At 49.3% G+C, this 27,569-nt stretch overlaps 2 protein-coding genes across 4 annotated transcripts in view; one reads left to right on the top strand and one right to left on the bottom strand.

Annotated features, from left to right (window-relative positions):
* Positions 1–11,155, top strand: part of WBP1L (WW domain binding protein 1-like) — a 59,809-nt gene extending 48,654 nt beyond the window's left edge. For both annotated transcript variants that reach the window (XM_005698378.3, XM_005698379.3), the window contains exons 3-4: positions 6,005–6,166; positions 7,476–11,155. In XM_005698378.3, the coding sequence (XP_005698435.1) occupies positions 6,005–6,166; positions 7,476–8,227 (914 nt within the window). In that variant the 3' untranslated portion in view covers positions 8,228–11,155. The remainder of the gene's footprint in view (positions 1–6,004; positions 6,167–7,475) is intronic.
* LOC102182376 (steroid 17-alpha-hydroxylase/17,20 lyase-like) lies at positions 17,767–27,249 on the bottom strand. 2 transcript variants are annotated; one of them, XM_018041742.1, is made up of 9 exons: positions 27,221–27,249; positions 23,971–24,569; positions 21,757–21,895; positions 21,323–21,552; positions 20,456–20,542; positions 19,852–20,067; positions 19,368–19,537; positions 18,713–18,816; positions 17,767–18,200 (listed from the first exon to the last, which is right to left on the bottom strand). In XM_018041742.1, the coding sequence occupies exons 2-9, from the start codon at positions 24,265–24,267 to the stop codon at positions 17,914–17,916; spliced, it is 1,530 nt and encodes a 509-aa protein (XP_017897231.1). In that variant the 5' UTR covers positions 24,268–24,569; positions 27,221–27,249; the 3' UTR covers positions 17,767–17,913. The 2 variants fall into 2 exon arrangements, with proteins under 2 accessions (XP_017897231.1, XP_005698469.2); XM_005698412.3 differs by lacking the exon at positions 27,221–27,249 and having other exon boundaries at positions 23,971–24,662.

Raw genomic sequence — 27,569 nt, 5'->3', positions numbered from 1 at the left:
CAGAACTGTGCTTCTGGTCACTTTGAACCCTGCTCTCTCTAATTGCCTCTGAACTCTGCCTGAAAATAATGGGCTTTGGGTTATTCTTTTTTCTTTTTCCTTTGGAAGGAAAAGATCTCAGCCAGGAAACCCTTGGCAGAGTTTTTGTCAGACAGAGTACCTTTTTAACCATAGTTGCCTACTGGGAAGGCCTCGGGGAAAAATAAATGCCATTTCCATCAACCCTCATACCACCGCTAAGCCAAATTTTCCTTTGTGCTGAGGACTGGCACACACACACATGAGAGCCCACTTTGCACAGACACACAAGCACATCATAAACACACAGAGACCTAAACTTCAACCAGCACCCTTTCTCCACTGTCTCTTTAATCTCTCATAACATAGGCCATTGTCATTAGTGGGTCTGCATCAGTTCAGGAGTGAAAGTCCTGTTTTACCACCGCCATATTTGAGGCTTTAAGACCTGGCCTTATCATCCCATGCGTTTTTATGGCTCTTGTACTTTCAATCATCATTCAGTCGTTTATTCAGCAAACTCTTATTCCAGTGGTTTCAGACTTTGGCAAGTGTCTGCGTTTCCTGGAGGGCTTATTAAAGCATGGATTTCTGGGCCCAAGTCTTAGAGTTTTTGATTCAGTAGGTCTGAGGTGGACCTGAGAGTTTGCAATTCTAACCAAGTTTCTGCTGGATGAGGTGGCCTCCTCTGTTAAAATGTGTAGGGAGACAGAATCCTTGCCATCAAGAAGGGAGTCTCTAAGCAGAGAGAGGAAATAAAACAACATGCCTCACTACTAATGCAAAGTAGAAAGTGGAGTGTGTGTGCCAGGACCACTGGGTATGTGCTAGGAGAATTTGCTTTCGCTGGACAGAATTCAGGCAGGCTGCATGGAGGTGGTGGCATTTGAAGTAGGCCTTAAAGAAAGGGTGGATAGGATTTAAACACATGGAGAAGGATAAGATGACTTCTCAGGCAGAGGAACGCCAAACACCATAGGTCAAGGCTCCATGGGAAAGAAGAGAGCATGCATCACGTTAACCTTTTCCCTGGGATCGTGGGGTTCACTCAGGGGAGATGAGGGTGCTGGTGTGCATAAAACTCTGCTGTGGGCTGGGCACCCAGTAAAGTCTGCACACGTCAGCTCAGCCTGTTCTAAGGACAATCCTGCCAGATATGCATAGCCCATTTCTCAGGATCTGGGATGTTCAGTCACCAGTCAGTCAGTTGTAGTTGAGTCGTGGGGTTAGTGTGCCTCACACAAAGCTACCCTCTTCCAGAACTCTAAAGTGCCAAGCCAGAGGGTGGTGGGCCCAGATTGTGGAGGGTCTTGAATGTTGAGGTTTGAGAACTCTACATGTGGACATTAACTCAATTATCCTCACAATGACCAAGTAGGTAGAAACTGTTATTCTCCCCATTTTACAGATGAGGGAAATCAAGACAAAATGACCAGGGTCACAAAGCTAGAATATGAAACTTGTCCAGTCTTTCTGATGAAGTTGCAAGTCCTCTGAAGTCTTCATTCCCCAAATTCAGGCCTTGTCCACAGTGGAAAAGGCGATCCTTTTCCACTGTGGAAAGAGCTGTCAAGGGCTAAGGAGGATACCCACCATCCTATGGGGTAGGAGGAGAACTAGTAGACAGTATACTTTGGCTTCCTAATGAGGAATTTCCTGCCAGTTGGGGAGTGGTGTTTTCCCAAGTTTATAGTGAACTCTGGGGGCACATGACTCAGTTCCTACACTGGACTGTGATTGTTTTTAAAAACATGTTTTCCATTTTGCTTAGCATGACAAGCGTGCCCCACAGTGAGGTCACAGCTTTCACAGGTCATTGGGGAATGTAATCTGTGGGTAGATGTGTGTTTGGGGAGGAGGGCATGCTTCTGTCTTTCTCTGTGTGGCTCTTTCTTTTAGGTTTTCCTTTTAAAAACTTTCCTCCTTGTTTGTGAAAACTAGTGAAAAGATCAAAAGTTTGCACAGCTCCATAGGGACTAGTCTAGATGGTCCCCCTTTTAAAGATGTGGGGACGTGGCTTTGACTAGAATCCAGTAGGATCTGTTGTGTGAGGGCCAGACAAGAATGCCTTCTGTCTTCCCACATTAACTCCATCAAGTGGGACCAGTCCTTAGGGGGCTTTTCTGGACCTATGCTAATGCCCCATTACTCCACTTGGCCCCTTCTGCTCCCACATCAGTTTTCCCCTAGTTTTGATCCATACTGTCACTTTGTGATACTGTATTAGAAATGCAGAAATTGGAACTCAGTTTGAGACTTTATATAATATCATACAAATAGTACATAGTAGGGAGAGTTTTTCTACCCATGCTACCACAAGAAAAGAAGCAACTGATGGAATTTCAGTAGACATACGAGTTTTCTGGTGCTGTTAGATATGACTGCGGTAAGGTAGCCCTTTGCCAAAGGGTTACAAATGCCTCTACTTGTCTCATTTCTTCCCCCAATCTCCTTCCACCCTGCCTCATTTTTCCTTTAAAAAAAATAAAAAAGACAAGACCTCTTTTTCTATTATACTTCTAGTTCAGTGGAACTTAGGCTTTTTCTGGAACAAGGATTCTCTTAAGAATCTGATGAACATTTGCAATCTTCTCTTCCAGAAGAGCCTATAGAGGATCAGTCTGGATAGGCTAGAGGTTATGCTCCGTAATAAACAAGTCCAAACTCCTGGAGGTCCTAAAACAACAGGTTTATTGCTCACACTCTGTCCATCACAGATTGGATGGGAGCTTTGTTCCTACTTCTTTATCCTCTGGGGCCAGACTGACCCTGAAGTCAGTCTAGAATGTTATGACTTGCTGTAGCAGAAGGGAATCTAACAGAAGGTCTCATATTAGCAAGAAATGTTCTGGCCTCTTAGTGACATCTGTCACTTCCAGTCTCAATTTGTTAGTTAGAAGTAGCCCCAAAATGTCACCTAATCATAATGGGGCCAGGAAATCAAGCCTACCCACATGCCAAGAAGGGGGAGAACCAGAAATATTTGGCCATCATGAAAACCATGAAAAAAATCTCTGCTGTAATAGCTAAGAAGTTTTGCCTTAGATCATATATAGTGCAGCATTAAGGTTTCAAGTTAATTTACCTTTAGGTAAGAAGCAATTGGAAAAGTGACAGGAGGCAAAAAGTAGAGTTAGGTGCTGATTATCTCATGGGATAATGTACTTTTAAAATTATCAGGTAACACAGAAGCATAAAGGATTGTGATATGATGCTGGGCAAGTTAATGTAGGTAATATAAAAAAGTGGTTAGCCCAGAATCTTTTAGACTTGACTCTTAAAATATTCCCTGGTGGCTCAGAGGGTAAAGCGTCTACCTGCAATGTGGGAGACCTGGGTTCAATCCCTGGATTGGGAAGATCCCCTGAAGAAGGAAATGGCAACTCACTCTAATACTCTTGCCTGGAGAATCCCATGGACGGAGGAACCTGGTAGGCTACAGTCCACAGGGTCACAAAGAGTCAGACACGACTGAGCAACTTCACTTTCTTTCTTTTTCTAAAATGTTCTCAGAGAAAGGCTCTTCAGCAGAGTGCATTTTGCTTGCTTATGCCGCCTCCCTTGGGTGTGACCTAACCCTGCAAGGCTGGGAGCTGACTGGACCATAGAGGCAGGAGATGTTACAGGGCAGCAGTGGGAAGCCAGTTCACTCCCAGAGCTCCTTTCTGGCCTCAAAACCCCTCCCTGAGGGCTCCACTAACAGTATCCAGTCTCCGGTCAGCCAGTATTGAAAGGAGGGAAGTGTTTAAGTTAGATTAAGCAAATGTCTGCTGTGACTCTGGGAAGGACCACGAGGGAGACTTCGGACTTAAACTTAACGTCTGTGTTCTCTGGTTAGGAATGGGGTTTTTCTGTCTGCTGATGGGAAAAGGGGAAAAGATCCTCTCCTCATTGTCCTCCGCCTGTTCTGTCACCAGACCTCAGCAGAAGTTTCTGTTGAACTGTGACATGTGCTAAAAGCAGCAAGGTGCAGCAAGTGGTGTTGCCAGCCTGCCAGGGCTGGAAGGCAGTACTGCTGCCCTGTCTTACCCTGTAGGGGTGGCTCTGTGGGTAGACTGAGAGAGGACACCCCTGGGGGACAGAAAGAAACACCCTGGGTATTGCCAGAGGCCACACCCTGGATTTCAATGGGCTCTTTCAATTTATTGTGTTCTGGTACAAAAAGGAGAAAAAAATCAGGGATTTATTCATTTGTAATTGTTTACCAAGAGAGAGAGAAGCTTTTTTTTTTTTTTTAATATTCATTCTGATAAGAGTTATAGAAATACTTAACATTTTCTAAACACAAACTTATAGTTACAGAGCAGATGATTAAAAATAATATGTAACATTTATAATGGAAAAAATTGAAGTTCCTCAGAAATAGGGAGCAAATGAAAAATAATCTAGTCTCATTTAATAAAAACTCACCTTAAAATTATTCCTCAGATTTAATTGAGAAAAAGTATTTTTTTTCCCAAAGAAGTACACATTCATCTTAGAAAATGCAGGAATTGCAGATAAGCAAAAAGTAAGAACTGGTAACAGAAAATCCTGTTGTCCAGGAATAATCTCATGATTAACTTCCTTATCATCCCTCTGGATATTTATACTTTTTTTAAGCAAAAGTTGGGGTTATATTTTATGCTGTTTTGTAATTGCTTTTTTTCCTATTTAGTATTTGAAATGTCTTATTATGTAAAAAATAGTATTCTGTGGATAATTTTTTAAATGATTCATATCATTTCATTGTATGAAGACATTCCCAGAGGAATTTTTAAGCCTGTTCAGAAATGTATTAATTTTTTTTTAGCCAGAAAAAATAAAAATTAGTCACAGATATTTTTAAGTTTTAACTTCCTTTGTTTCTAGTTTTATAATTTGAAAGAAGAAAATAAAAATTGGGATAAAATTTCTTCTCATAATCCCACAACTTAAAGATGTCACTATTTTTGTGTTTTTATTTCCAATCTTTTTTTCCCCTCTAATCTGTATTTATTTTTTAAAGCAAAATTCCTCATTTATTAAACAAATTAGAAGCCTTTTCTGTATACATGTGAAGATTGGAGAGGGGTTCTTATATTAGGGTTTGCCAGGATTCTCTAAACATGATCAAAGAGAACATCAGTGGGAAATGAAAAGAAACAGTCCACCTGGGGAAAGGAGAGCTATGGGCTTCTGCCCTGCTCCTCTACTCCTCTCTGGAGCCAGGAGGAAGAAAGGGAGACCACTGATGCTTCCCAGTCTAAGCCAGCTGCAGGCAAAGCGAGGTAGGGGAGTGGATTGTTTGTGATGATGTGAGATGGAATTGTACCAGCTCATGTCAAGAGCAGAGGAAGTTGTTTATATTCTCCAGGGAAGTAATGGGCTGAGGCAATTAGAATTTTTCCACTTCTAACTTCCATGACTCCTGTATGATGGAGGCAAAGTGGTAGAGGGAAAAACTTTTATCAGGCAGTCCCTCCGGGGTCCTCTGCAACTGCTTTCTGCTGAGTTGTGGGGATTCTGAGGGGCTCTTCATTCTTGGTGGGGAGCCTGGGAGCCATCCTTGTGGGCCAGGGCTGGGGAGGGGAAATGGGCACCAAGAGAGGCTGAAGCATTTTCTCAGATCTCTTAAGAGAGGAAGGGCACATTGTCCTGAAAGGTAAGCATACTTAATGCCCACCAGACCAAAAATATAGGAGAACCTGGGGTGCTAGACGAATACCTCAGCACTCCTCCCCTCTCCCAAGAGCCTGGAGGCACCCCGGAGTGAGTAACCTTTTAGGGTCACTTTTCTTAACATTCTTGCCCTCTTCCATCCCACATATCTTTCACTCTGGTACAAACATTTATGAAAATTGAATACAGGGTCTGAATGCAACTGCCGGGCAAGGCTCAGCAGTACTAGCTTCGGCTAGGTGCGCACCGTCCCAGAGTCGCCCTGTGCAGTGAGCAGCCCCTCCAGCTGGTGTCCCACTGGCATTCACGGTGTGCCTGCCCCTCTCTGTCCTTCCTTCCCTCCCAGGGTTCTGGCTCGTGTGGACCATCATCATCATCCTGAGCTGCTGCTGTGTCTGCCACCACCGCCGAGCCAAGCATCGACTTCAGGCCCAGCAGCGGCAGCATGAAATCAACCTGATCGCCTACCGGGAAGCCCATAATTACTCAGCGCTGCCATTTTATTTCAGTACGTACTCCAGAAGCCACCAAACCCACTCTCAGAGGGAGTGGGAGGGTGGGGGGTATGACACATAGACTGTGGGCCTCAGGGCTTGGCCTCTTTGTGCCTAGATCAGGGTCTCAGAAGTGGGAACAAGAGGGTGTGCACCTTGAGCACAGAGAGGCCAGGGCTGTGGATGTAGCCCCTGGGCCACTCCATTCCACACTGGCTGGGTTCTCACTGCATCTCTACTCCTTTAGATTTTTGTTAGGCACGTTGAATGGTGTATGATGTGAATGAATTGAGATTTTGAGGTCAGTGGGCTTGAAATCTCTCCATTTTGCTTCCTGCCATGTGATATGCCTAAGCAGAGGCTGCCATAAAAGGCAGGAATGGGAGGTGATATTGGGATTTCCTGAGAACCAAGAAACTCGATGATTCACTGAAGGGCACACTCACCTGACTTCCCTGGGGTTCCTTCCACTGATCTCTCAAAGGATTGGTGGAGGCCCAGTGGTACAGCCTGTCCAAAGGCATTCTGCAGTGTGTTCCACAGAATAAAATAGTTATGAATTTAGAATTCCTCATCTAGAAGAATTAAGTGCTTAGCACAGTGGCCGGTGTATAGTAAGTGCTCAATAAATGCTAGCAATCACTGTTATAATTAGATCATCTGTGTCTCAAAACAGAAGATTACTCACCTGCCATATTCCTAATAAGCCTTGATGACAGGTCCCTCATCCTGCATTGGTAAGCCACCTGCTATTGGTCTGAAGCAGGATGAGGTTTAGTGTGTCTTTCCAACCGTACCAGGGTGAGAGGCAACACAGATTTCCAGCCTCCCAGAGAAAGGCTCTCTTCATGATAAACATCTGGAAAATCGGGGAAGTGGGTGCAAAGTGGGAGAAAGAAGTGTCAGGATGTTTTAAGTTAGGGCCCCTGACCCCAAGGCCTATGGGATACAGATGGCAGACACAATCTGAGCCAGAAACATGAGACCCGGGTACATGTAGAAACAGGTCCCTTCCAGACAGAACTCTCTTGGCCATTCACCACATTTGCTGAACCTCTTCCTTAACTCCAGATGAGCAAAAGTCCTTGCCTGTGAAACAGCTTTAGGAGCTCTCAGATTTCAAGAAGCTAACATAGGTTACTCTTAGTCTGTCCCTCTTTCTCTGCAAAGTCGCTCACAGCCCTTTGTCCTGCCTGCACCTGAGAGTTGTCACTTAGTGGGTATGCTGCGGGTGGGATGAAATACCTGTTTAGTGTGAGCCTGCAGTCTGTCCTGTAACAGTTGCCAGTGTAGTAATTTCTCCTCCCTACCTCCCCATTTTAGGGTTTTTGCCAAACTATTTACTACCTCCTTATGAGGAAGTGGTGAACCGACCTCCAACTCCTCCCCCACCATACAGTGCCTTCCAGCTCCAGCAGCAGCAGCAGCAGCAGCAGCTGCCTGCACAGTGTGGCTCTGCAGGCAGCAGCCCCCCAGGCACCGACCCCACCAGGGGCTCCCAGGGGGCTCAGAGCAGCCCCTTGTCCGGGCCCAGCAGAAGTAGCACGCGACCCCCAAGCGTCACTGACCCTGAGCCCTCTGACGTGCCAGCAGACCCAGCAGCCACCAAAACCTCTGGCATGGAGCCCAGCGGCTCTGTGGCTGGCCTGGGGGAGGTGGACCCCACGGCCTTCCTGGACAAGGATTCCGAATGTAAGGAGGAGCTTCTGAAAGAGTACAGCTCCGAGCAGGGCAGTGCCCTCCCTGACAACAAAGACAAGACACCCGGCAGACACCGCCGCTTCACGGGTGACTCAGGCATCGAGGTGTGTGTGTGCAACCGGGGCCACCATGACGATGACCTCAAAGAGTTCAATGCGCTCATCGACGATGCTCTGGACGGGCCCCTGGACTTCTGCGACAGCTGCAACGTGCGGCCACCTGGCGACGAGGAGGAAGGTCTCTGCCAGCCCTCCGAGGAGCAGGCCCGGGAGCCCGGGCATCCACACCTGCCAAGGCCGCCTGCCTGCCTACTGCTGAACACCATCAACGAGCAGGACTCCCCAAACTCCCAGAGTAGCAGCTCCCCCAGCTAGAGCAGGTCCTGGCTATACCTGAGAACTTGGCGATGCAACCAGGGTAGGGGAAAACCATGCGAGAAGCATTAAGTAACTGTGTTCCTTTCCCCGCACCCCCTGCTCCTGCATTTTCCTGCATCTCCAGGTACAGTTTGGGGTGTGGGTGGCTTGCCCCCCACAGAAGCACAGTGCCGTGGAGGGCTGAGAAGTTATCCTATGACTCATTCCTCATACCCACCCCATTCCCCTTGACCTCTTTTAAAGTCACATCTCACTACCTGCTTGGGTCAGGGAGATGTGTGTTCAGAAGCCCCCAAAGAGGGAATGAGACCGTGCCCTGAGGTGACTCTTGGTGATGGAATGGATGTGCTTTCCGGTGTTAGTTTATGAGAACCTCGCTGCATCTCTGTCCAGAGGAGGTGGCTAGTCTCAGCCCTGGATGAAGAAGGAAGCTAACAGAGGCCCAGGGATTGTCGCCCCTTGCTACCAGCATCTGTGGAGCCAGAATTGTGTTCTGCTGTGGTGGGGAGGAGAGTTGACTGGCAGTTGTGTGGTGGGTTGGTGAGGGACTTGTGCTCTCAAATTCCAGGTGACGAGCTCACGGTGCCAGGGTGTCCTGGAGGGGCCCCTCCCTTTTCAGCAGGATCTGGCTGGCTGCAGGCTGGTTCCAGGCTGGAAGATTATATACCTGCCTTTTGTTTTGTTTTGTTTTTTAAAGAAAAAAACAACAAAAGCAAGCTGAAAACAAGAACTTAACCAATGGGCAGGCAAGAATTCTGTTATGGAAAAGGGAAGTTTATGTCTTTTTCTCAACTTGGCCTTCAAAGAGCCTGGCTATAGTTGAGCCAGGAGATACATAATGTGCAGGCTTGGGTGGGAGCTGTCTCTGGAACTCCTGTGGATGAGCAGGAGGCCCTGCAGTGTGGCAGCGGACGGAGGTGCAACTTCCCATTGTCTCTGCCCTTTGATCTGCACCCGTGGGTGACCAGTGCCCTCCCCCCGTCCCAGACACACGTCTACGGGCCTGCACATCTCACTGTTCTCGACGAACAAATGAGGCTGTGGGTCCTGAGAAAGGGCAGGCCCACAGTCTGGCTCTCACACAGTATTTTCTCTTGATTCTGAATTAAGTTGTTTTGTTTATTTGTTTGTTTTTTCAAACTGACCACTTGGAAAAAAAAATGCCTTGGTTATCTGTGGTTTTCATGCCCTTTGCCTGCTCTGCAGCACCCCTTGAGTGGGGTATCTAATTTTTGTAGCCTATGTAAAGAGTCTCAGTGGCCCATATAGGAGGGTGTAAGCAGCCCTTCTGAAGGACCACAGGATCCTTAATTCCTGTAGTTTTGCTTTAGAAACCAGGTGAGCTTTGATAGGAATAATCTGAATGGAGAAAGCAAACTGCCGAAACTAACATTCCCTGCCCAGCCCTGTTCACATGAAGAGCTTGGTTCTTCCCCCACTCTTGAATAATGATATTCAGAGTAGGCATTGATGTTTTGGTTAAGAAAGGAAGGCATATATCTGTATATATATGAATACACACGTATCTATGTGTATGTGTATATATATGTATATGTATATAAACACATACACACAAAATAGACAAAGCTGAGGCTGTGAGGTGAACAAGTGTCTGCATTTGGAGTCCATAAAACCAAAATCCATGTTGAATAAGTGCAGTCTGTATACGATGACTTTTCCAGTAACCTGTGTGTCTGTCCATTGTGTGTGAGCCCCCAGCCCTGTTTTCCTGTGAATATACTTTGAGCAGCAGCCACTCTGTTCACATTACCCATGCGTTCGGAGCAGGCGCGGCCCTCTCAAGGTAATTTATTTTACGCATTTACTGTTTACTGAGCAAATGTCTGACTGTGCACTTGGGTGTCAGCAGTGCTGTTGACGGCAGTCCCCACGTTTGCCAGAGATACTGTGCTCCAAGTAGAGGTTTTACTCTACCCCTCACTGCAATTTGCACATTGCTCCATGGACACGCGGAGGCCTGTGTCCTGTTCCCTGTAAGCGGAAAGCGCTCTGAACCTGTCCGCTTTCCCCAGCTGCTCCCAGCCCTCGGCATCGGCCCCCAGGAGGGTCCAAACCCCCTCGGAACAGAGGGCCAAGGTGGAACCTCAGACAGAAGCTTGACTGGATCTTCACGGTCCAGCTCAGACTGGCTTTGGCCCAGGCATCGGCCCTACCCAGAATTGCCAGGAGGCTTTGATGGCCACCACAGTGCCCTAGGGCTTACCTCCCTCTGCTGAGGGTCTAGCACATGGCCGATGTGTGGCCAGAGCAGGCAGGAGTGTGCCTGCGGCCCCCCTCAGATGCCTTTCCTGACGCCTTTTTTTTTTAATCCCACACAACTCACTGAAGTGTCTCAAAGGCTATCAAGTTTTACCAAAATGAACCCTGTTTGAGTTAACTGGTTAAAGGGGTGGATTCTGGCCCTCTGAAGATTCCTTCTCCAGTCAGAGTGGGGAACTGGTCTGCAGGTTTACTGTTGGCTTCACTGCAGTGTCTGACCCTAAAGGCATGAGAAGAAAACGAAAATGCGGCGGGTGGAGCTGGACTCGAGTCCAGTGTCACCGCCTGGCCCCTGCTACATGAGGCTGCCCTGCACATGGAAGCACGGGAGTAGGGAGCTGAAGGACCCTTGAGGGGCCGGGGAGATTTGAGGGAGCCTGGTGTTCCAGGCAAATGAGAAGAAAGGGATGGGTCAAGGGTTTGGTGCTACAGTCGGAAGATTTGCAATTGCTAACACATTCCTGTGTGAGGCACATCACCCTTTGTCAGTTATTGTGAATATGTGTATTTTAAGCAATAAGATTCAGCTGGTCAGACTTTTCTGGGCAGTCTTGGTGACACATTTCCTGTGCTGTGATTGTTCTGAAGACAGAGTGGCTCTAACCACTGTGAGAAGCCCAAATAAAATCCATCCCCAAAACCTGATTATGCTTTTTCCTTGCAATGCTTGTTCCTTTTTCCTCCTCCCCTTGAGATTCCTCACCTCCACATAGAGGCTAAGAGACATCACAGCCGTCAGGACAGGCACTTGGGCTGAGGGCACTTTCTGTCCTGAGGACTTCCCCTCAAACCCCTTGCTCTGCCAAGAGGATATTTCTGAGTTCTTCATAAAGTCCCACAAACAGGTTAAAAGCAAACCCCTCCAAAAGCAAAAACACATTTTGTTAGAGACTCCGTAGCTAAGACATTAAAAGGAAGCGAGCCCTTCTGGGGAACTCTTGTATTGGTACGGTAGAGTTGTGGGTGGGTGCTTGGCCTCGGAATTTAATACACAAAAAAATGCAACATGGATCCCCTATTTTGTGCTCATTACTGTACTGGGTCCTGGGGAGAATGTGAAAGAAATGTGTAAGACAAGGCCCCTCTTTCTGGAAGTTCAGTTACAGTGGAGAGGACGAAGCAAACTCATGTGAAATAGCTAACCAGCAATGTGAGGGCGGTTGAGAGGAAGTGGGCACTACAGGTTCAGAGAAGCTTGAGGAGCATGGTGGGTAGTGTAGGGCTTGCCTTCCAGGCAGGGACCAGAGAACTGATTTTCAGGCGGCTGGGAGCCACTGGTGTACCGACATCTGCCATCATGGGCCCATGAGCCTTCCTTCAGACTTACTATCACTTTCCCCTCTGCCTAAGACTGTCCTCTTAGCACTCTGAGTCAGTGGTATTAAAGTCCCTTCTCCAAGACTGGGAAGGAACAACTTCTGCCTCTACCCAGATGGGGGGAACACCCCGACCCAGCGAGACTTCTCTGAGCCACATGCAGGTGGGCAAAGCAGGATGATGAGTACCCACAGAACCCTCCCTTGAGGCCTTGCCTCCCCAGGTGGGGTGATGGGCCAGTAGGGTATGCTGGCAGCGTTGTCTTCTCTAGCCCCTGGGTTTGCCCAGCAGTCAGCCGTGTGGTTTCTGAGAGTCCAGTAAAGCCAGGCATGCTCCCGACCCCATTTGACCCTGGGCCAGAGGGTACTACCCTGGCCCTTCAGTGACTCTGGTGGGATGGTTGCTGCCTAGTTCCTTCTAAACTGCTGGGCTCCTCTAGGTAACCCCAGGGGAGCCATTTAGCATCTAGGGACAGTTACATTCTGAAGGCACAGGAAGGAAGTGGCAGAGCATATCGTTCTTAGCTTTTAAGCTAAGGTCTGAATGGCACGAAAACATAATGGTACAGCTGTTGCAGTGTGCATACCAGAGGCTGTTCGTGTGCTCTTACTGCCCAGGTCATTAGCGACCCTCGCACAGCACCCCCGGCTCCTGAGTCACTGAGATCCTGATTTCTCAAATGAGGTGCAGCATTTGCTGTCTACCACCCCTGGTGACCAAGTTCAGGTGGGGACCATACCCGTTTCTGAAAGCACAAAACAGTAGACTTGATGAACAAGAATTTCAAGAAACACCCCCTACTGTCCAATTTCCTATATTTTCAGCCGGGGGCAAAAAATCAAGGTTTAGCTCAGGAGAAGGAGCAGGAAGTGGGTTTGGCTGACTGTTGAAACCTGCTGGAAACCTGGTTTTTGTTGGAAAGGGCTGTGGGTCTTGGGAGATGTTTGGGATACAGTTCCCAGCTGGGACAGGTGACTGGACTTCCTTAAGAGCTGAGCACTTACAAGCACCTATCATGTGCTAGGCACTGGGGATGCAATATGCCTTAGACCTGGCCCCTCTTCAGAAGACCGAATAATAGTCTATCAAGGGAGAAAGGCATATGAACAGTTTTAGCAGTACATGGCAAGTACCATGAAGCATGTGGACACAGGACGCTGTAGAGGAGAATGTAGCCCACCTGAGGGTTCAGGGCAGCCTTGCTGGATCCGGGACCTCTAAACAGCTTGCCACGTGAAGAAAGGTGTAAGGGCAATTCCAGGCAATCAGTCTGCAGATTATTGAATGCCTACTGTATGCCAGGTGCTGAAAAGCACACAAAACAAGTGTGGGAAACTAAAACAAGAGAATGTGGTGTCATGTCTAAAACTGTGAGCAGTTTCATCCCTCTAGGTAATTGCCTTCTGGAAAGCGACAGAAGATGAAACTGGAGAGGTAAGCTGGTAATAAAAAGATTTTCATGTGTCCTTATTTATTGACTTTATTAACCCAGGTCTTTAGTATAAGCATCTTACCTATATTATTTTAGCCTCAAAGCAGCCCTCTGAAGTACGGACTGTTAATTATTCTGCTTTATTAATGGGGATGAAGCATTCAGAGGAGTTAATTAACTGGTCCAAGATCACACAGCTGGTGGAGTTGTGGTAGAGCCAGGATTAAAACTCACATCTGTTGATTGCCAAACTACTGCTTAACTAGTTGGCCAGAGAGTGGAGAGTTGTATCGTTTGGGCTCACAAGCCACGTGAAGAACTTTTTATTTTCAAAGGTGAGAGGGAACCAGAGAAGGATGTGTTGAGCAGGGGAGTAACGTGGTAGCAATCGAATCAGAAACGGCTTCCTCTGGAGCTACTTTATTCCCTCTTCCTCTCCCCTTGCCTCCTTATGAGCCCACACAGAGGCCCCACACCCAGGCAGCTTTCACCTAACAGAGACCCTCAGTGCTGAAATGGCAGGTGGTATCTGCTTCAGTAACCCCTTGGAAACACTAAAAGATTCAGGAGTTATTTGGACCTTCTTTGTATCTCTTCCTTGCAAGAGTGTTTTGCTCTGCCTTGGAGATTTAAAAAAAAAAAGCTTTTGTGGCAGTTGAGAGGGAGAAGAGGATTTTTGTTTGAGCTAAAATTTCTCCTCTTTCTGTATCAGCCTGCTCCTTGCCACAATTTAACTTTCCATTGTGCATGTTCAATCTAAGGAGTCTCAAGAAACCTTATCCCACTGGAAAACATTACAGAACACCCTGGTTTTGGAACTGCAAAGTTGTCTTTGAGGTCTCCACCCACTTCCCAGTTGTCAGCCTGCCCTGGCTCCAGCAGGAAAGGGGGCAGTGGGCAAGGCCATTTGGAGCTGCAAGAGGGGGCCCTCCTGTGGCCCTGTCCTGCAGACACCCATTTGGATACCTGCTCCCCTCCCTGACGAAGGCCTGACGAAGCTGGTAGCTTTGGGAGGGTTGTGTAAAACCCTTAGAGAAGGCCTGATTTGGTGGGTCTGGACATAGGCACTGATAATAAAACCAGAATCTATTAAGGCACTGAACAGGAAATGCAGATTCATATTTGGTCCTTAGCAAGCCTCTGAGGTAGGTGGTGCTATTTCTACATACCATATTACAGATGAGAACACAGAGGTTCAGGAAGCCCTAGTCAGTGGCCTATGCTCACTGGTCCATAAATGACGACTCTGAGAGAACTTGCTCCTGCAGCCTGACCTCTTATCTTTTGTAACTTCCAACAGTGTGGACCTCTCTTCTCACACAGCCCTTTCTGCTTTTCTTCCTCACCAGAACCTCAGATAATGGCATCCCAGGTGGTAAGTTACCCCACTTTCCCAACGAGAAGCCAATAGTGAGCCTAAGAGTCAGAGCCTGAGATCCCTGGGGACCAGAACCCGGGGCCTCCTCTTGCAGGCCTCCCCCCACCCCTCTAGAGCCTCTGTGATTAGATTCCTGTCCTGAGATGGGTGTTTGTCCCCATGAGCGTCCCTGGAGAGAGGGCTCTTTATATGCTGCATGTTTAGTGGCCATCAGAGGCCGACCAGAACATTCACACACTCACCCACCCACACCCCACAGCTAGGTCACCAGCGAGGGGCTCTTCTCCCCACAGAACGGGGACTTTGGGGAACCACTCTTCTGAAGGACAGGGACAACCTGTTTCTCCTGGGAAGGCTAGCTCTTAACAACTCCTAAAAACTGATCATTAAATTTTCAGGAGTTTATGAGCTATTTAATCAGAAAACTTATATAAGCTTGCAATTGAGTAAATTATATGTAAAACAAAGGTAATAAACATACAAAACTGATCATTTCCTAATTATTTTGCTACATTGCTATTATCTACGCCCTTGAGGTAGGGTGGGAATACTGTATAATGGTATCAACTGTGTAATATAATGGCAAATAGTATGTTAAGCTACTGTGAGTCTCTTCCCCAGCTCCTGTGTGACATTATATTGATGGCTTGAAATTGGTCACGATGGAAATGTTCATACCACCGTGATCGGCAAACACTGCAAATCAGGGCTGTTTCCTCTCACCAGCACCAAGTAACTTGTGTTGTTTAATGTTTATTTGCCATCACACCACTATCCTGGTTAAGGGCAGTCTAAGGCTGAAAAGGTGGCTGTAGGGTCTTGATGAAGAACTTCGAGCTTTGCCAAAGATCTGGATTTCCTTCTGCATAAGGAGTTAGGGTTCTTTAATCACCAGACCAATTAGATGAGTGATGTAGAGCATCTGACTCATTTCTCTTGTGTGCCTGACCTTCTGCTTGTCAGGTTGTCATTCAGCCAAAAGAACACAAGAGGGCTCAGTCTTGAATTCCAGAGATGCTGGGGCAGACAGTGTCCCTGGAGGTCTCCACACCCATTTGCAGCCCAGGCAGGTGCTCAGATGCACATGCGATTCCACACCAAGGAACAGAAGCTGAGCACTGAAAAGATTTAGGTCGCTGGGAAAAGGCCTTCCAGGCAGGGGAAGGGCAGTTTGGGCAGGTGTCAGAGGTCACTTCCTGAAAGGACACTCAACTCTGTACTCTCTCTCCCTAGCCAGACAGCCAAGCCCTTCTGCACAGATGCAGAAGACCTGTGGGGAGAGCGTGCTGGCTCCTCATTCCACATCACTGAAATATTCTGGGTTCTTGCCCTTAGGGCACGTCATCGCCCCACATGCCTCCCCCCGCCCTCCCCCCCGCCCCGGCCCTCAGGTTTCTCCTCTTCACCTCTCATTTCACGGACAGTCAATGGTCTGAATCTAGCTGGGGAGTGGTTGATTCCATCCCGGTTACACTTGCCCACCTCTTCTAAAGGGGATGTTGTTCACCTGTTCCTTTCAGAGTCAGAGCAGACGAGCACTTCCCTCCTCCAGCTGGGCCGCTCTTCACTTTCTGAGCCTAGGGTTGCTCAGCTCTGGATCAGCAACCAGCCGATGGGGTCAAGGGACCCGGGAGAAGGAGTTTAACCATCTCCAGTTTAACCCCATTCTCATAAGCTCACGGGTGGTGTCATCTCTCTCGGCTGCCCGTGCTCGGGGCTGAGTCAGCCACAGCTGCCCACTGACTCCTCTGGGCTCTTTAGTAAGGCCTCAGGGTCATGGGCCAGGGAAGGCTAGGACTGAGTTGGGGGCCAGGAGTCAGGTACCCCTGGATTAGCAAAGCTCTTTGAAGGAAGAAGATGCTGCTGTGATGGAAAACGACCCTCCCTCCTTGTGGGGCTCCCTTGATTTCATCTGTCTGGAACTTGGCCAGGAGGGTCTCAGGCTTGCCCTGCCAGCCGGTTCAGAGCCCTTCTCCAGTCGGAAGGATTGGGTCACTGATGATCTGACCCTGGTCTGGCTGGCGCCAGGGAGCTGTGGTTGGGGCCTCTGTCTAGGCTAAAGAGCAAGGGCCAGTTTCTCCCAGGGCATCTCAGGACATCGTTTGCTTGCAGACTGGCGGGCGGCCAAGGTTTAAAGATGCTGGTTTTAAGGTCTGAAGAAAGTTCTGTTTTCTAGTAAGGCGTTTACAGACGTCCTGGAGTTTGGGGCTGGGGAGTGGGGACAGAGCCTCAGTGCTTCAGCAGAAGGCTGCTGTGGAAGCCCTTCCCTGGTCGTGGTTACTCCAGTAGAGAAGAAGGAAAAGGAGACCTGCCAGTCTTTGGGGAACAAGACAAGAGGGAGGGGTAGTGCTGGGTTGAGTTTGTGGATTACAGACACCTCTCCCAAAGACAAACCTTTGAGGTACACACAGCAATCACTGGATCAAAGCCAACATGACCTGCTGCTCTACTTTCAAAGTGTAAACTCAATCCCACTACTTCTTGCCATCTCCATTGCCATCCCCAGGGTGTAAGCCACCATCGTTTTGCTCTCAGGGACCAGCACAACCTCCTCCCCCAGCCGCACTCTCATCTCTCTGCAGACCAGTTTCCACTTGGATGATTTTTTAAAAATATGAACCAGATATTTCCACCTAAATGTATAAACCCTCCTATGACTTCCTCTCATATCTGGACTAGAAACCAAAACTCCTTCCTCCCACTTAGAAACATTCCATGGGACCTGGCCCTGCCTGCAGTCTGACTTCATCAGGGACCATTCCTCCCCTCATTGGCCCGAGCAGAGGCTGTAGACTGCGGCTGTAGACTCCTACCTTGAGAACCTCTTCCCTGTTGCTCCCTCAGCAGGGTGCTCCTCCCTTCAGTCTTCATGCCTCCCCCACCGTTTCATTCACAGCAGCCTTCACCACCTGGGCCATTCCCCTTACATCATCAGCACTGAATATAATTGACTCCAAAGCACTTATGAGTCTCTGAAATGTTCATTTGTCAGCCCTCATTAGAATTTTAAGTTTCATGAAGCCAAGTAGCCTGAGGGTCCAGAGACAGTGAGTGAGCAGCACGTAGTAGGTGTTCAATAAAATACTTGTTGAAAGAAATGAGTGAACAAATGAATGAGCTGCTCAGGGACCTTTGGAGAAAAACTGTTTTATGCACATCACTGCCAGGGCTGCAGGCTGGGAAAGAAGACAGACGGGGCAGGGAGGGAGAAGGAATGGTGGGAGAGGGTGGGGGAGCTCCTCTAATTGTGTGGGGTGGGGGTCACATAGGGTGGAGTCATGAGGTGCTACCCTCAGCCTGGGCTTCCTTCCAGGCCTGGCGCACCTCAATCTTCACCTTGAAAGGTTTGATCTGCAAGACGAGACTGGGATTGCCCTCCAGAGAGGGTAGCTTCCCATCATCCGGGATCTCCAGGTTGAACCTCTGCAGCAGCCGGGACATGAAGAGGAAGAGCTCCTGGCGGGCTAGCATCTCACCTACACAGGAGCGGGGTCCGGCTCCAAAGGGCAAGTAGCTTAACGATGGCGAGATGAGTTGTGTCCCCGTGGGGTCCAAGAAGCGCTCTGTGGAAACGGGGAGGCCATGGAGAGGCATCAGCCAGGGGCCAGGCCAGGGTCAGTAGAGGACTAGGGGGAGGACAAGGCCCTGCCTGGGGAGCCCCAGTCTGGGAAGGTGGACAGCCTTATTTGGGGGGGCGGCAATCTTAGGAGAGATAAATGCCCTGCTCTCAGGTAGCCCTTAATCACACAGAGAAGATGGAATATTCAGAAAGGATGAAAAGGTGTATTAAACAGATGAAAATGGCACCATCCAACAGGAGAGGGGGCTGACTTCACAGGAGACATATGCCTATGGGCCTTCTTAGAAGAGGAGCCTTGCAGTTGGTGGAAGGAGAGTGGGAAACCCAGCTGTGAAGAATCTGGGTAAGTGTCGGGTAGGCTAGGGGTGTCAACAGGTCCATGTAGTGGGAGTCAGGAGTCTTCTAGTAGGAAGCTTGGCAGAAGGGAAGCAATGCTGGAGAGGTGGGCACAGAGGGGGCTGTGTGGCCAGGGGGCAGGACAGAACAGGGACTCACCGGGCATGAACAGGTCGGGCTGCTGCCACTCCTTCTCATTGTGATGCAGTGCCCACAGGTTGACCACAACGTCTGTGCCCTTGTCAATGGTAAGGTCGCCAATGCTGCCCCAGAGAGGGAGAGGAAAAGAGGGTCTGGAGTATTGTCCTTCCCCACCTGCTCTGCCCCAAGTCTCCGTGGTCCCTACCCTGGGGAAAAGAGTCCTTTGCTCCCTCATGCCACTCCCTCATGCCCACTCCTGCATCTTCTCCTCAGCTTCTGCCAGATTGAATGTGAATCCAGCCCTCTCTTCCTGACTAGCACTTGGGATCAACACTTGTGTGTCTGTCAGGGCCTGTGGGTGTGCATATGGAGCTGCTGCGTGTGTGCATGAATGTGTGTGTGTGTGCGTGTGTGTGTGTGTGTGCGTGTGTGTGTGTGTCGCAGCTTTTGGACTGGGTAGGAGCACATGTCTCCCAGGCGGCAGGCAGCTTCTGAGGGAGGTCAGGTCGATGGGTGAGTGAGTGTCAGTGGGTAGAAGACACACTGGTCAGTAGGGTCATGGGTAGGATGATCGGTTGTCAGTGGTTGACTGTAGGTTGACCAGCCAGCTGGAAGAGTCAGATGCTGGGGGAGGGCGCAGGTGGGTTGGATGTTCCTGGGAGGGAAGGCACACCTGGAGTCAATGATAGCCTTGTGGGGGATCAGCATAGGGGCCACAGGCCGGATTCGGAGCACCTCTCGGATGGTTGCCTCCAGCAGGACAAGGCAGTTCCGGTCACTGATGGTTGGGGTGCGATTGAAACCTATATTCTGGTCAATGCTATCCTGGATCCTCTTCTTCAACTGAGGGCCAGAACAGGGTGGATGTCACCAGGGTGTATCAGCCCAGGAGAAGCAAGGGCTTAGAAGAATCCTACTGTCACACCCAAAAGGGCAAGACCCTTCCCAGTGGTGGCTCTACAACCCCGGCTTTGCTTGCAGAAGATGGGGCAGCTCCACCGAAGGACGAGAGCCAACCACTGCTTGGGCAAAGGGTGCTTCAGCCCAGGCATCCTGCAAAGAAACCCCGAGGTACTGACTCTCCCTTTCTCTGGAGCAGAAGTGAGAGTGCCTGGGGTCAGGAGTGCTTGGGAAGGCTCGGGTGGAGAGAAACTCACCGAAGGATGGTGTAGCAGGTAGGCCACGATCCACTTTATCACAGAGGTGGTGGTCTCCACACCAGCCCCGAAGATGTCCGCTATGGTAGCGAGCATGTGTCTGTTTGAAAGCAGCTTTGAATCCTGGTCTGGGCCAGCGTTGTTATTGTCTGCATTCACCTTGGCTTGCATCAGTATGTGCAGCAAGTTAGTGATGGAGTCGCTGGTGAAGTTCTCCTGGTTGGGTGAGATTGGGAGACGATGAAGAGGAAGGAGCCCCATCTGCAACCCCTGCCATACTCTCACCCAGACTGTAGACACAAGGGCTTCTCCCACTTGGAAATGAGGGAGTGGAGGGAGGCTCATCAGGACCCATGAACTTGTGGAAGTGGAGAAAACACTGGGCCCTCTTTAAATTTGCGGGGTGGACGGGACCCTTCAGCGTCCTCTTCAGTTCCTCACTTCTCTACTCCTATTTACTAGTTAAGTCAGGTTTTATTGAGCACCTACTATATGGCAGGCTCTCTGCTAGGTGCTGGAGCTGCTACACTGTCCAAAACGGACCCTACCCTGCTCTCCTGCCACTTTCCACCTAACTCGTCATCTCTTCTGCTTCATCACCTACCTGACATTTTTCAAGGATTTCATTCAGCAATTCATTTCGCGTTTCAACACAACCCTTCATCTTTTCCATGGCTTTGCTGGGGAAAATCTGCCAAGTAGAAATGTTAGATTCTCCCTGGCCGTCCCTGGTGAGTTCCCACCCTGACCCCAACCTTCAGCCAGAATGGAAAGCAGGATAGGGACCCGGAATGGGAGCATCAGTGACAACCAGGACAATTCCAAACAAGGGAGAAAGGAGTCACCTCCACTTCCCCTTCCCCCTTCAATCGAACATCTAGCAATGACTGAGACTTTACTCAGTAGTAACACAGACATGAGTCTCCAGGCGTGATTAAGTTCCTTAACTTTTTGAAGCCTGTATTTTCATCTGCATGGGGATAATAAAGCCCACTTCCAAAAGGAATGCATGATTAATGAATGTGGAGCTTTGGTACTGGCACATGGCATTTCCCAGTTGCTCAGCGGGTAAAGTCTCTGCCTGCAATGCAGGAGACGTGGGTTCAATCCCTAGGTTGGGAAGGTGCCCTGTAGAAGGAAGTGGCAACCCACTCCAGTGTTCTTGCCTGGGAAATCCCATGGACAGCGGAGTCGGGTGGGTAACAGTTCGTGGGGTCACAAGAGTCAGACACGACTGAGTGACTAAACCCCACCACCAGCATTACCATGAGTATCACAGGGCACAGTGTAAAAGCTAAACCTGTTTCTGTAGAGAAGCAGCAAGATTTTGAAGAGTCAGAGGAGGCAGAGGTCACAGTAATTGAGGTAGTCAGGAAAAAATGCGGGTCTAGAGTGAACTGTAAGAGGAAAGAACTGGGGATACTGTCAGGGTGTGCTGAGGTCTGCCCATAGGGCCTGGCCCCATCCTCACCTTCAGCGCAGGGAATATGTCTAACAGAACTTCCTTGCTCAGAACCTCCAGGATGCCATCATTGACATTTTGTATGGCCTTCAGGGCAGGATCCTCATTCTTGAAGGAGAAGTTGAAGCAGATAAAGCTGATTATGTTGGTGACCGCCAGAGAGAGAGGCTCGGACAGATCTATGGACTGTCCATGCTGGGTAGCCAGGAAATCACACAGCACGTTGGCTTCCTGATTAACTGAGCAGAGAGGGGGATGTGAGGGAGGAATTGAGCCATCCCTTCACCCCCATCTCGACCAGTTCCATCTGAATCTAAGACAGAGAGCAGATGTCCAGCAGATGGCAGTGGTAGCCAAGAAAATGTGGAATGGAGGTACCCAGAACCCTCCCCTTCCCCAACCCTCTGCAGGCTCCTTCAGCCCAGGGCCAGCCAGGCACTCACTGATCTTCTCTAACTTCAGGTTGCCATTCTTGAACAGGGCAAAGGCATTCAGTACCAGCTTCCGATGCAGCTGCCAGTGGGCACCATGGTCGGCAAAGGCAATGCCCTTTTGGTTGTCTGACAGGATGTCTAGAGTGGCCTTTGGAAAGCAGGAAAGGACATAGGACAAAGGTCTCAGGCACCATCCACCTGCCCTCACCGAGGGCAAAGAGGGCAAAGAGGCTGGTACCTGTCATCAGCCTCCTTGTAGAGCTCCCTGCTTCACTCCACCCTGACTGCAAGGCCTTGGTAGGACAGAACCTATGGCCTGACACTCCCAGCTCCAACAGAGAGACAGAGTAAGGCGAAAGAAAGAACCCTGAATTAGATTGTTCAGATCAATGACAGGGTGAGGCAGCTGTGATGGGATGGACTCTCTCAACTTGTAGGAGCAGAGACTGAGGACACACCAGGCCCCTGCCCTTCCCTGGGTCCTCTGGGGATGGGGGCTGCTAAAGGCACAGCAGCTGAGCCCCCTTTAGTTCTCCCTTCTGTTAGGTAGGTAGAATTGGGAAAAGGAGTCCAAAATGGCGGTGGCTAAAAAACAAGGAAGGGCAAAGGTAGGTCCGAGGACCAGAGTGAAGACTTCAGGTAGAACAAACAGCACTCCTGCTAAGCCCAATTTGCCTGGGGCAGGCCCAGGGGGAGGCAAAAACATATAACAGGAAGAGCCAGAGCACTCTCTCTCTTTCCCGTGTGCGTGCACTCTTTCTCTCTCTCTCCCTCTCTCACTCCGTCTCCCTCTCTCTCTCCCTCCCCCATGCACTCCTCCACTCTCTTCTCTTCAAGTCTTTGGGTTGGCATGCCCTCACACTTCGATGATGGATTCTCCTGCTATCTTCTAAATAAAATAGAGCTGTAACACTGATTTGCCTAAGAGCTATAGCACGGTTTGTCCAAGACCCGAGAGCTGTGACGCGCCGAGGGCTTTAATGTCCATCCCACCAAATCTTTGTTGTGATGAGACAAAAAACCGAGGAACATACACTCGCGTGACACTTCCATTGCCAGCCGTGTACGCACTACAGGGCCACATCGGGAGAGGCACATGTCTTGTCCACCCGGCTGGGACTTGGGCCAAGCTGCTTCTGCCCAGAGGACCCCCAAAACTATACAGGTCCCCCAAGACCTGCCCTCTTCTATCCCCGGATCTGCAGGCCCCATCAGACTAGCCGCCTCCTTCCTCTTTGCCCTGGAGAGAAGCCCTGCAGAGATGGGAGAGGGTAGTTGGTTCACAGACCAGGCCGACTGGCCCAAGCAAAGAAGAGTCAAGCCTTGGTCTGATCAAAGATAAGCAGCCAGAGGGCCTTGCCCAGGACATTCAGGGGAGTACCCCGCAGCCAGGTGCTGTGTCAGAGGCCGGCAGTGTTGCTGGATGACTAGCTCCCACTGCCTTCTGCCCCTAGGAGCAAACAGAAAGCTCGACAGGTTGAATCTTCAGCGTCCTCCCTGAAAGTGCTTGCATAGGTCAGCTCCCTAGGGCTGGAACAGCTCCAGGAAGCTCCAAGAAAATAGTGATCCCAGCCCTCCAAGAATCAGGGTACCTCCCCCTCACAACTCTTTGTGGAGGACAGGAATCACTAACCCGTTTTCCATGTGAACTCTGTTCATCAAGGCTAGTTATTGAGAACTTCCAGCACTGGCCTAAATGCTTTACATACACTCTTTCAGTGAATCATGAGAGCTCAGATTTCAGGCTCAGAGAGCTAGACTCTTGGGCTTCCCAAGTGGCTGAGATGGTAAAGGACTTTTCCGCAATGGGCGAGACCTGGGTTTGATTCCTGGGTCAGGAGGATTGCCCAGAGTAGGAAATGGCAACCCACCCTAGTATGCTTGCCTGGAGCAAGGAGTGTGGTGGGCTAGTCCATGGGGTCACAAAGAGTTGGTCAAGACTGAGCGGCTCACACTTTTTCCCTGACCCCCTCAAACCACTACTCCAACCCGGTCCCATCTCCAGAAAAAGCCAGAAAATAAAGTCTTCCTTTAATTCTTCCTGCCTAGTTTAGAGGCTGGGTGAGGTCTGAGGGGTCACTCCCCACCCATAGCCCCACCAGTCTTGTTATTGGACGAATCACAGGTTGCTGGAACTAGAAGGGGCATTGCAGGCATGGCCTTGGCTAAAGAGCTCGACATGCTCAGGGGCTGGTGAGGGGAGGGATGAGAGGCATTACTTACCACTTTGGGACGCCCAGAGAATTCCTTGCCCTTCTTGAGAAGCACCTCCCTGGCCAACTGGTGGTGTCCAATCATCACAGTAGTCTTGGAACCCAAACGAAAGGAATAGATGGGGCCATATTTTTCCTGCAGCTTGAAGAAGTTCTCGTGTTGCTGGCCACGTCTGGGGAGGAACGGCAGGCTGCCCACCAGGGGCAGGGATGGGAGGCTCTTGGGGTACTTGGCAGCAGAGTGCTTGGTCTTGGGCCAAAATAAATAGGCGAGGGTGAGCAGAAAGACAGCCAAGAGCACCCACATTGTGTCCGGGTGGCAGCAGGCAGGACAAAGAGCTGTGGAGTGGCTTCACCCACCTTAGGGTGCAAGAAGGCCTTTTTAAGGGCTCCCCTGACCTTCTCCTTGACTTTATGTTATTGCTTGCCTTGTGGAAGTTTATCCTGCAGCACAGCCAGGAGTTGTCTTCCAGAATGGGGAAGGGAGAGAAGGCTTGTTTCAAGAGCTGGCTCCACACCAGGGCACACCCCTAAGGGAGGGGCTAGGTAAGGGCACAGACAGCTAGTCCCTGTCCCTTGCTCCCTGTCCATCAACGTCTCCAGAGTGGGCTAGAAGCAAATGATATCTGGGTCAGGAATCACGGCTCGGGACTCTCTGTGTTATGAAATCATAAACAACAGACAGCTATCCTATTTTATCAGCTGAGCAAAGTGAGGCCTCCCAGGGTCAGGTTTATATAAAGGCACACAGATAATGATGGCTTGAAGCAGTTCTCTTTATTCCTAGTTTGCTGCTTTTGCCAGGGGGAGTGAAACCCTTGCATTAGAGCAGGGCCCCTATTGTCATATGGGTTTAGGCTCAAATTCTAGCTTAACTGCTCTCTAGCTATATGACTTAAAAGGTTTAGCATGAAGTTTACCATTTGAGTGTACAATTCAGTAGCATTGAATATGCTTCACAGTGTTGTATAGCCATCACCACTGTCTACTTCCAAAACTGTTTTCATAACCTTTTTGTGACTGAACAACATTCTGTTAAGCGGGTATACCACCTTTTGTTTGTTCATTCATCAGTTAATGGATACATAGGTTGTTTCCACTTTTGGCTACTGTGAAAAACGCTGCCATGGACATGGGTGTACGTGTCCGCAGCATGAACATAGTATCTACTTGGGTCCCTGTTTTCAATTTTGGGGGTGGTAAATACCTAGAAGTGGAATGGCTGGGTCAGATAGTAACTTTATGGTTACTTACCTGTTTTAAATTTCAGTTTCTTCCTCTATAATGGGAATAACAGTGGCAGATACTTCTTTTTCTTTTTAAGTTTAATGTTTATTTATTTATTTATTTATCAATTCTTTAACTATTGCCTTCTAAGACCTTAACTTTTAAAAAGCCCTTCGTTCCCAACGTTAGTGTGGACGATGCTCTTGCAGGATGCCTTTCCTTTTGGTCTTAGACAGGTAATGGAACGGGTGGTCCGGGGATTGGGAAAGGGAAGAGGGTGGGAGCTTACTTATCACACTACTGCTTTGGGTGGAGGGAGCCTTTTAGAAAATGTCTTGCAGTTACAGCAGGCCAGCTCCCTCACAGAATTTTCCAGGCTTTTCTTCCTGCTATCTAGTTGCTCCTTACTCCCCTGACTGCTGGGTTCTTAACCCTCCTGTATCGCTGAGATCTTGCTGGATTATCTTTTCTGATTTTTCGTTAGACACCGTAAAACCATTGCCAAAGCCTTAGTGAAGAAACAGTTGAAGGGTGAGGCCGGGAGGGGGAGAGGTGGAGCAGGATTCCTGATCAAAACTCCTTTTATCCCTTCTCCATTTTGATTGGGTTAGTTAGCAGAGATTTCTTCACAGTTCTCTGCTTCTGAAGAGATTCTGAGTTGGGGTGGGGGACCTTCTTTTAAAGAGAAGGGCTCCTTTTAGAGACTTTCTCCTTTTAAACCTGTGGTCAGGGCTGTGGGTCCAAGGGACGTCCTGAATGTCTCAGAGGGGTGGGGGTGGGACTGACCACATTCTGGTCTTCCTGATGGAATTTTCCAAGCCAGCAGACCCCTATGGCAGAGACTTGATTACTTTGCGAGCTGCCGTTTGAAGTAGGGGCACTTGAATTATAGCCGGGAACCTAGTGTGGAATGAGAAAACAGTAGCGACCAACTGCGGTCTTCTGAGAACACAGCTGTTGCCAACTATTTGCTCCAGGGCTTCTGAGCTCAGGCCACCCCCACCCCCTCTTTGGTCTGAGAGGCACGTCTGTATCTAGAGGCATGTCTGTATCGGAATGTGTAGCTGTAATCAGCAGTGGCTGTAAGCGGGGGTGGGGACAGACACACACCCTTCTGCTGCCTGTTCCTGGGTGAGAAAAAGCCACAGATGTGATCAAACCAGAAGTCTTACAAAAGAAATATATATGCTTCTAGGGACTGCTGGTTTAACCGCACGCTTAGAGAAGGGCTAGAATGTCCCTTGGGTGGCCTGAAATTCTTCTAAAAGTAAGCTTTTCTGAAAAGCTCCCCATGTTCTAGTACTGCTTTTGTTACTGTTCAGAGTTCCTTAGATGCAGAGATAGGCAGAGAGAGTGGGGACCCTATTGGAGCCCCTCCTCTGTCCCTCAGGAAAGGCCGTCCTTTTGATTTGTGGGCAGAGTAAGCCCTGGCGAGGATTTTGAGCAGTGTTGGAAATAGGAAGCATCTCATGCTATGTCAGCAGGTGGGGAATAGCAGCTGGAAACTGCCTGGTACAGTGGCAAGAGTGGGACTGGGGAGCCAGAAGACCTGCCTCTGTATCTTGGCTCCCCCGCAGGGTCTCAGAGGCAGCATAACTGCTCTGAACTTCATCTTGAAAATAATAGAACTTACTGGAAGAGTTTTTGGCTCCATCCCTTCATTCTTTCTGGAGTTATTTCTCCACTGACCTCCAGTAGCATATTGGGCACCTACTGACCTGGGGAGTCCCTCTTTCAGTATCCTATAATTTTGCCTTTTCATACTGTTCATGGGGTTCTCAAGGCAAGAATACTGAAGTGGCTTGCCATTCCCTTCTCCAGTGGACCACATTCTGTCAGACCTCTACACCATGACCGCCCCCCCCCCCCCCCGGCTTGGGTTGCCCTGCAGGCATTGCTTAGTTTCATTGAGTTAGACAAGGCTGTGGTCCTAGTGTGATTAGATTGACTAGTTTTCTGTGAGTATGGTTTCAATGTGTCTGCCCCCTGATGCCCTCTTGCAACACCTACCATCTTACTTGGGTTTCTCTTACCTTGGGCGTGGGGTATCTCTTCACGTCTGCTCCAGCAAAGCACAGCCACTGCTCCTTATCTTGGATGAGGGGTATCTCTTCCCGCTGCCCTTCCTGACCTTCAACGTGGGATAGCTCCTCTAGGCCCTCCTGCCCCCGAACAGCCACCACTCCTTGGACGTTAGGTAGCTCCTCCCAGCCGCCGCCCCTAGCCTTGGGCGTGAGGTTGCTCCTCCCGGTCGCCGCCCTGGACATGGAACAACAGACTGGTTCCAAATAGGAAAAGGAGTACATCAAAGCTGTATATTGTCACCCTGCTTATTTAACTTCTATGCAGAGTACATCATGAGAAACGCTTGGACTGGAATCA

Source organism: Capra hircus, chromosome 26, assembly GCF_001704415.2.
Source record: "Capra hircus breed San Clemente chromosome 26, ASM170441v1, whole genome shotgun sequence".
In the NCBI taxonomy this organism is placed as follows: domain Eukaryota; kingdom Metazoa; phylum Chordata; class Mammalia; order Artiodactyla; family Bovidae; genus Capra; species Capra hircus.
Note: the sequence above shows the minus strand (reverse complement) of the source record. Positions and strands in the feature narration are given on the sequence as shown.

Coding starts and splice junctions, on each gene's coding strand:
- LOC102182376 (XM_018041742.1), bottom strand. CDS start 24,267: ATGTGGGTGCTCTTGGCTGTCTTTCTGCTCACCCTCGCCTATTTATTT. Junction 21,553..21,756: donor CCTGAAGTTAGAGAAGATCA/GTGAGTGCCTGG, acceptor CTCTCTGCTCAG/TTAATCAGGAAGCCAACGTG. Junction 20,543..21,322: donor ACATATTCCCTGCGCTGAAG/GTGAGGATGGGG, acceptor TCTACTTGGCAG/ATTTTCCCCAGCAAAGCCAT.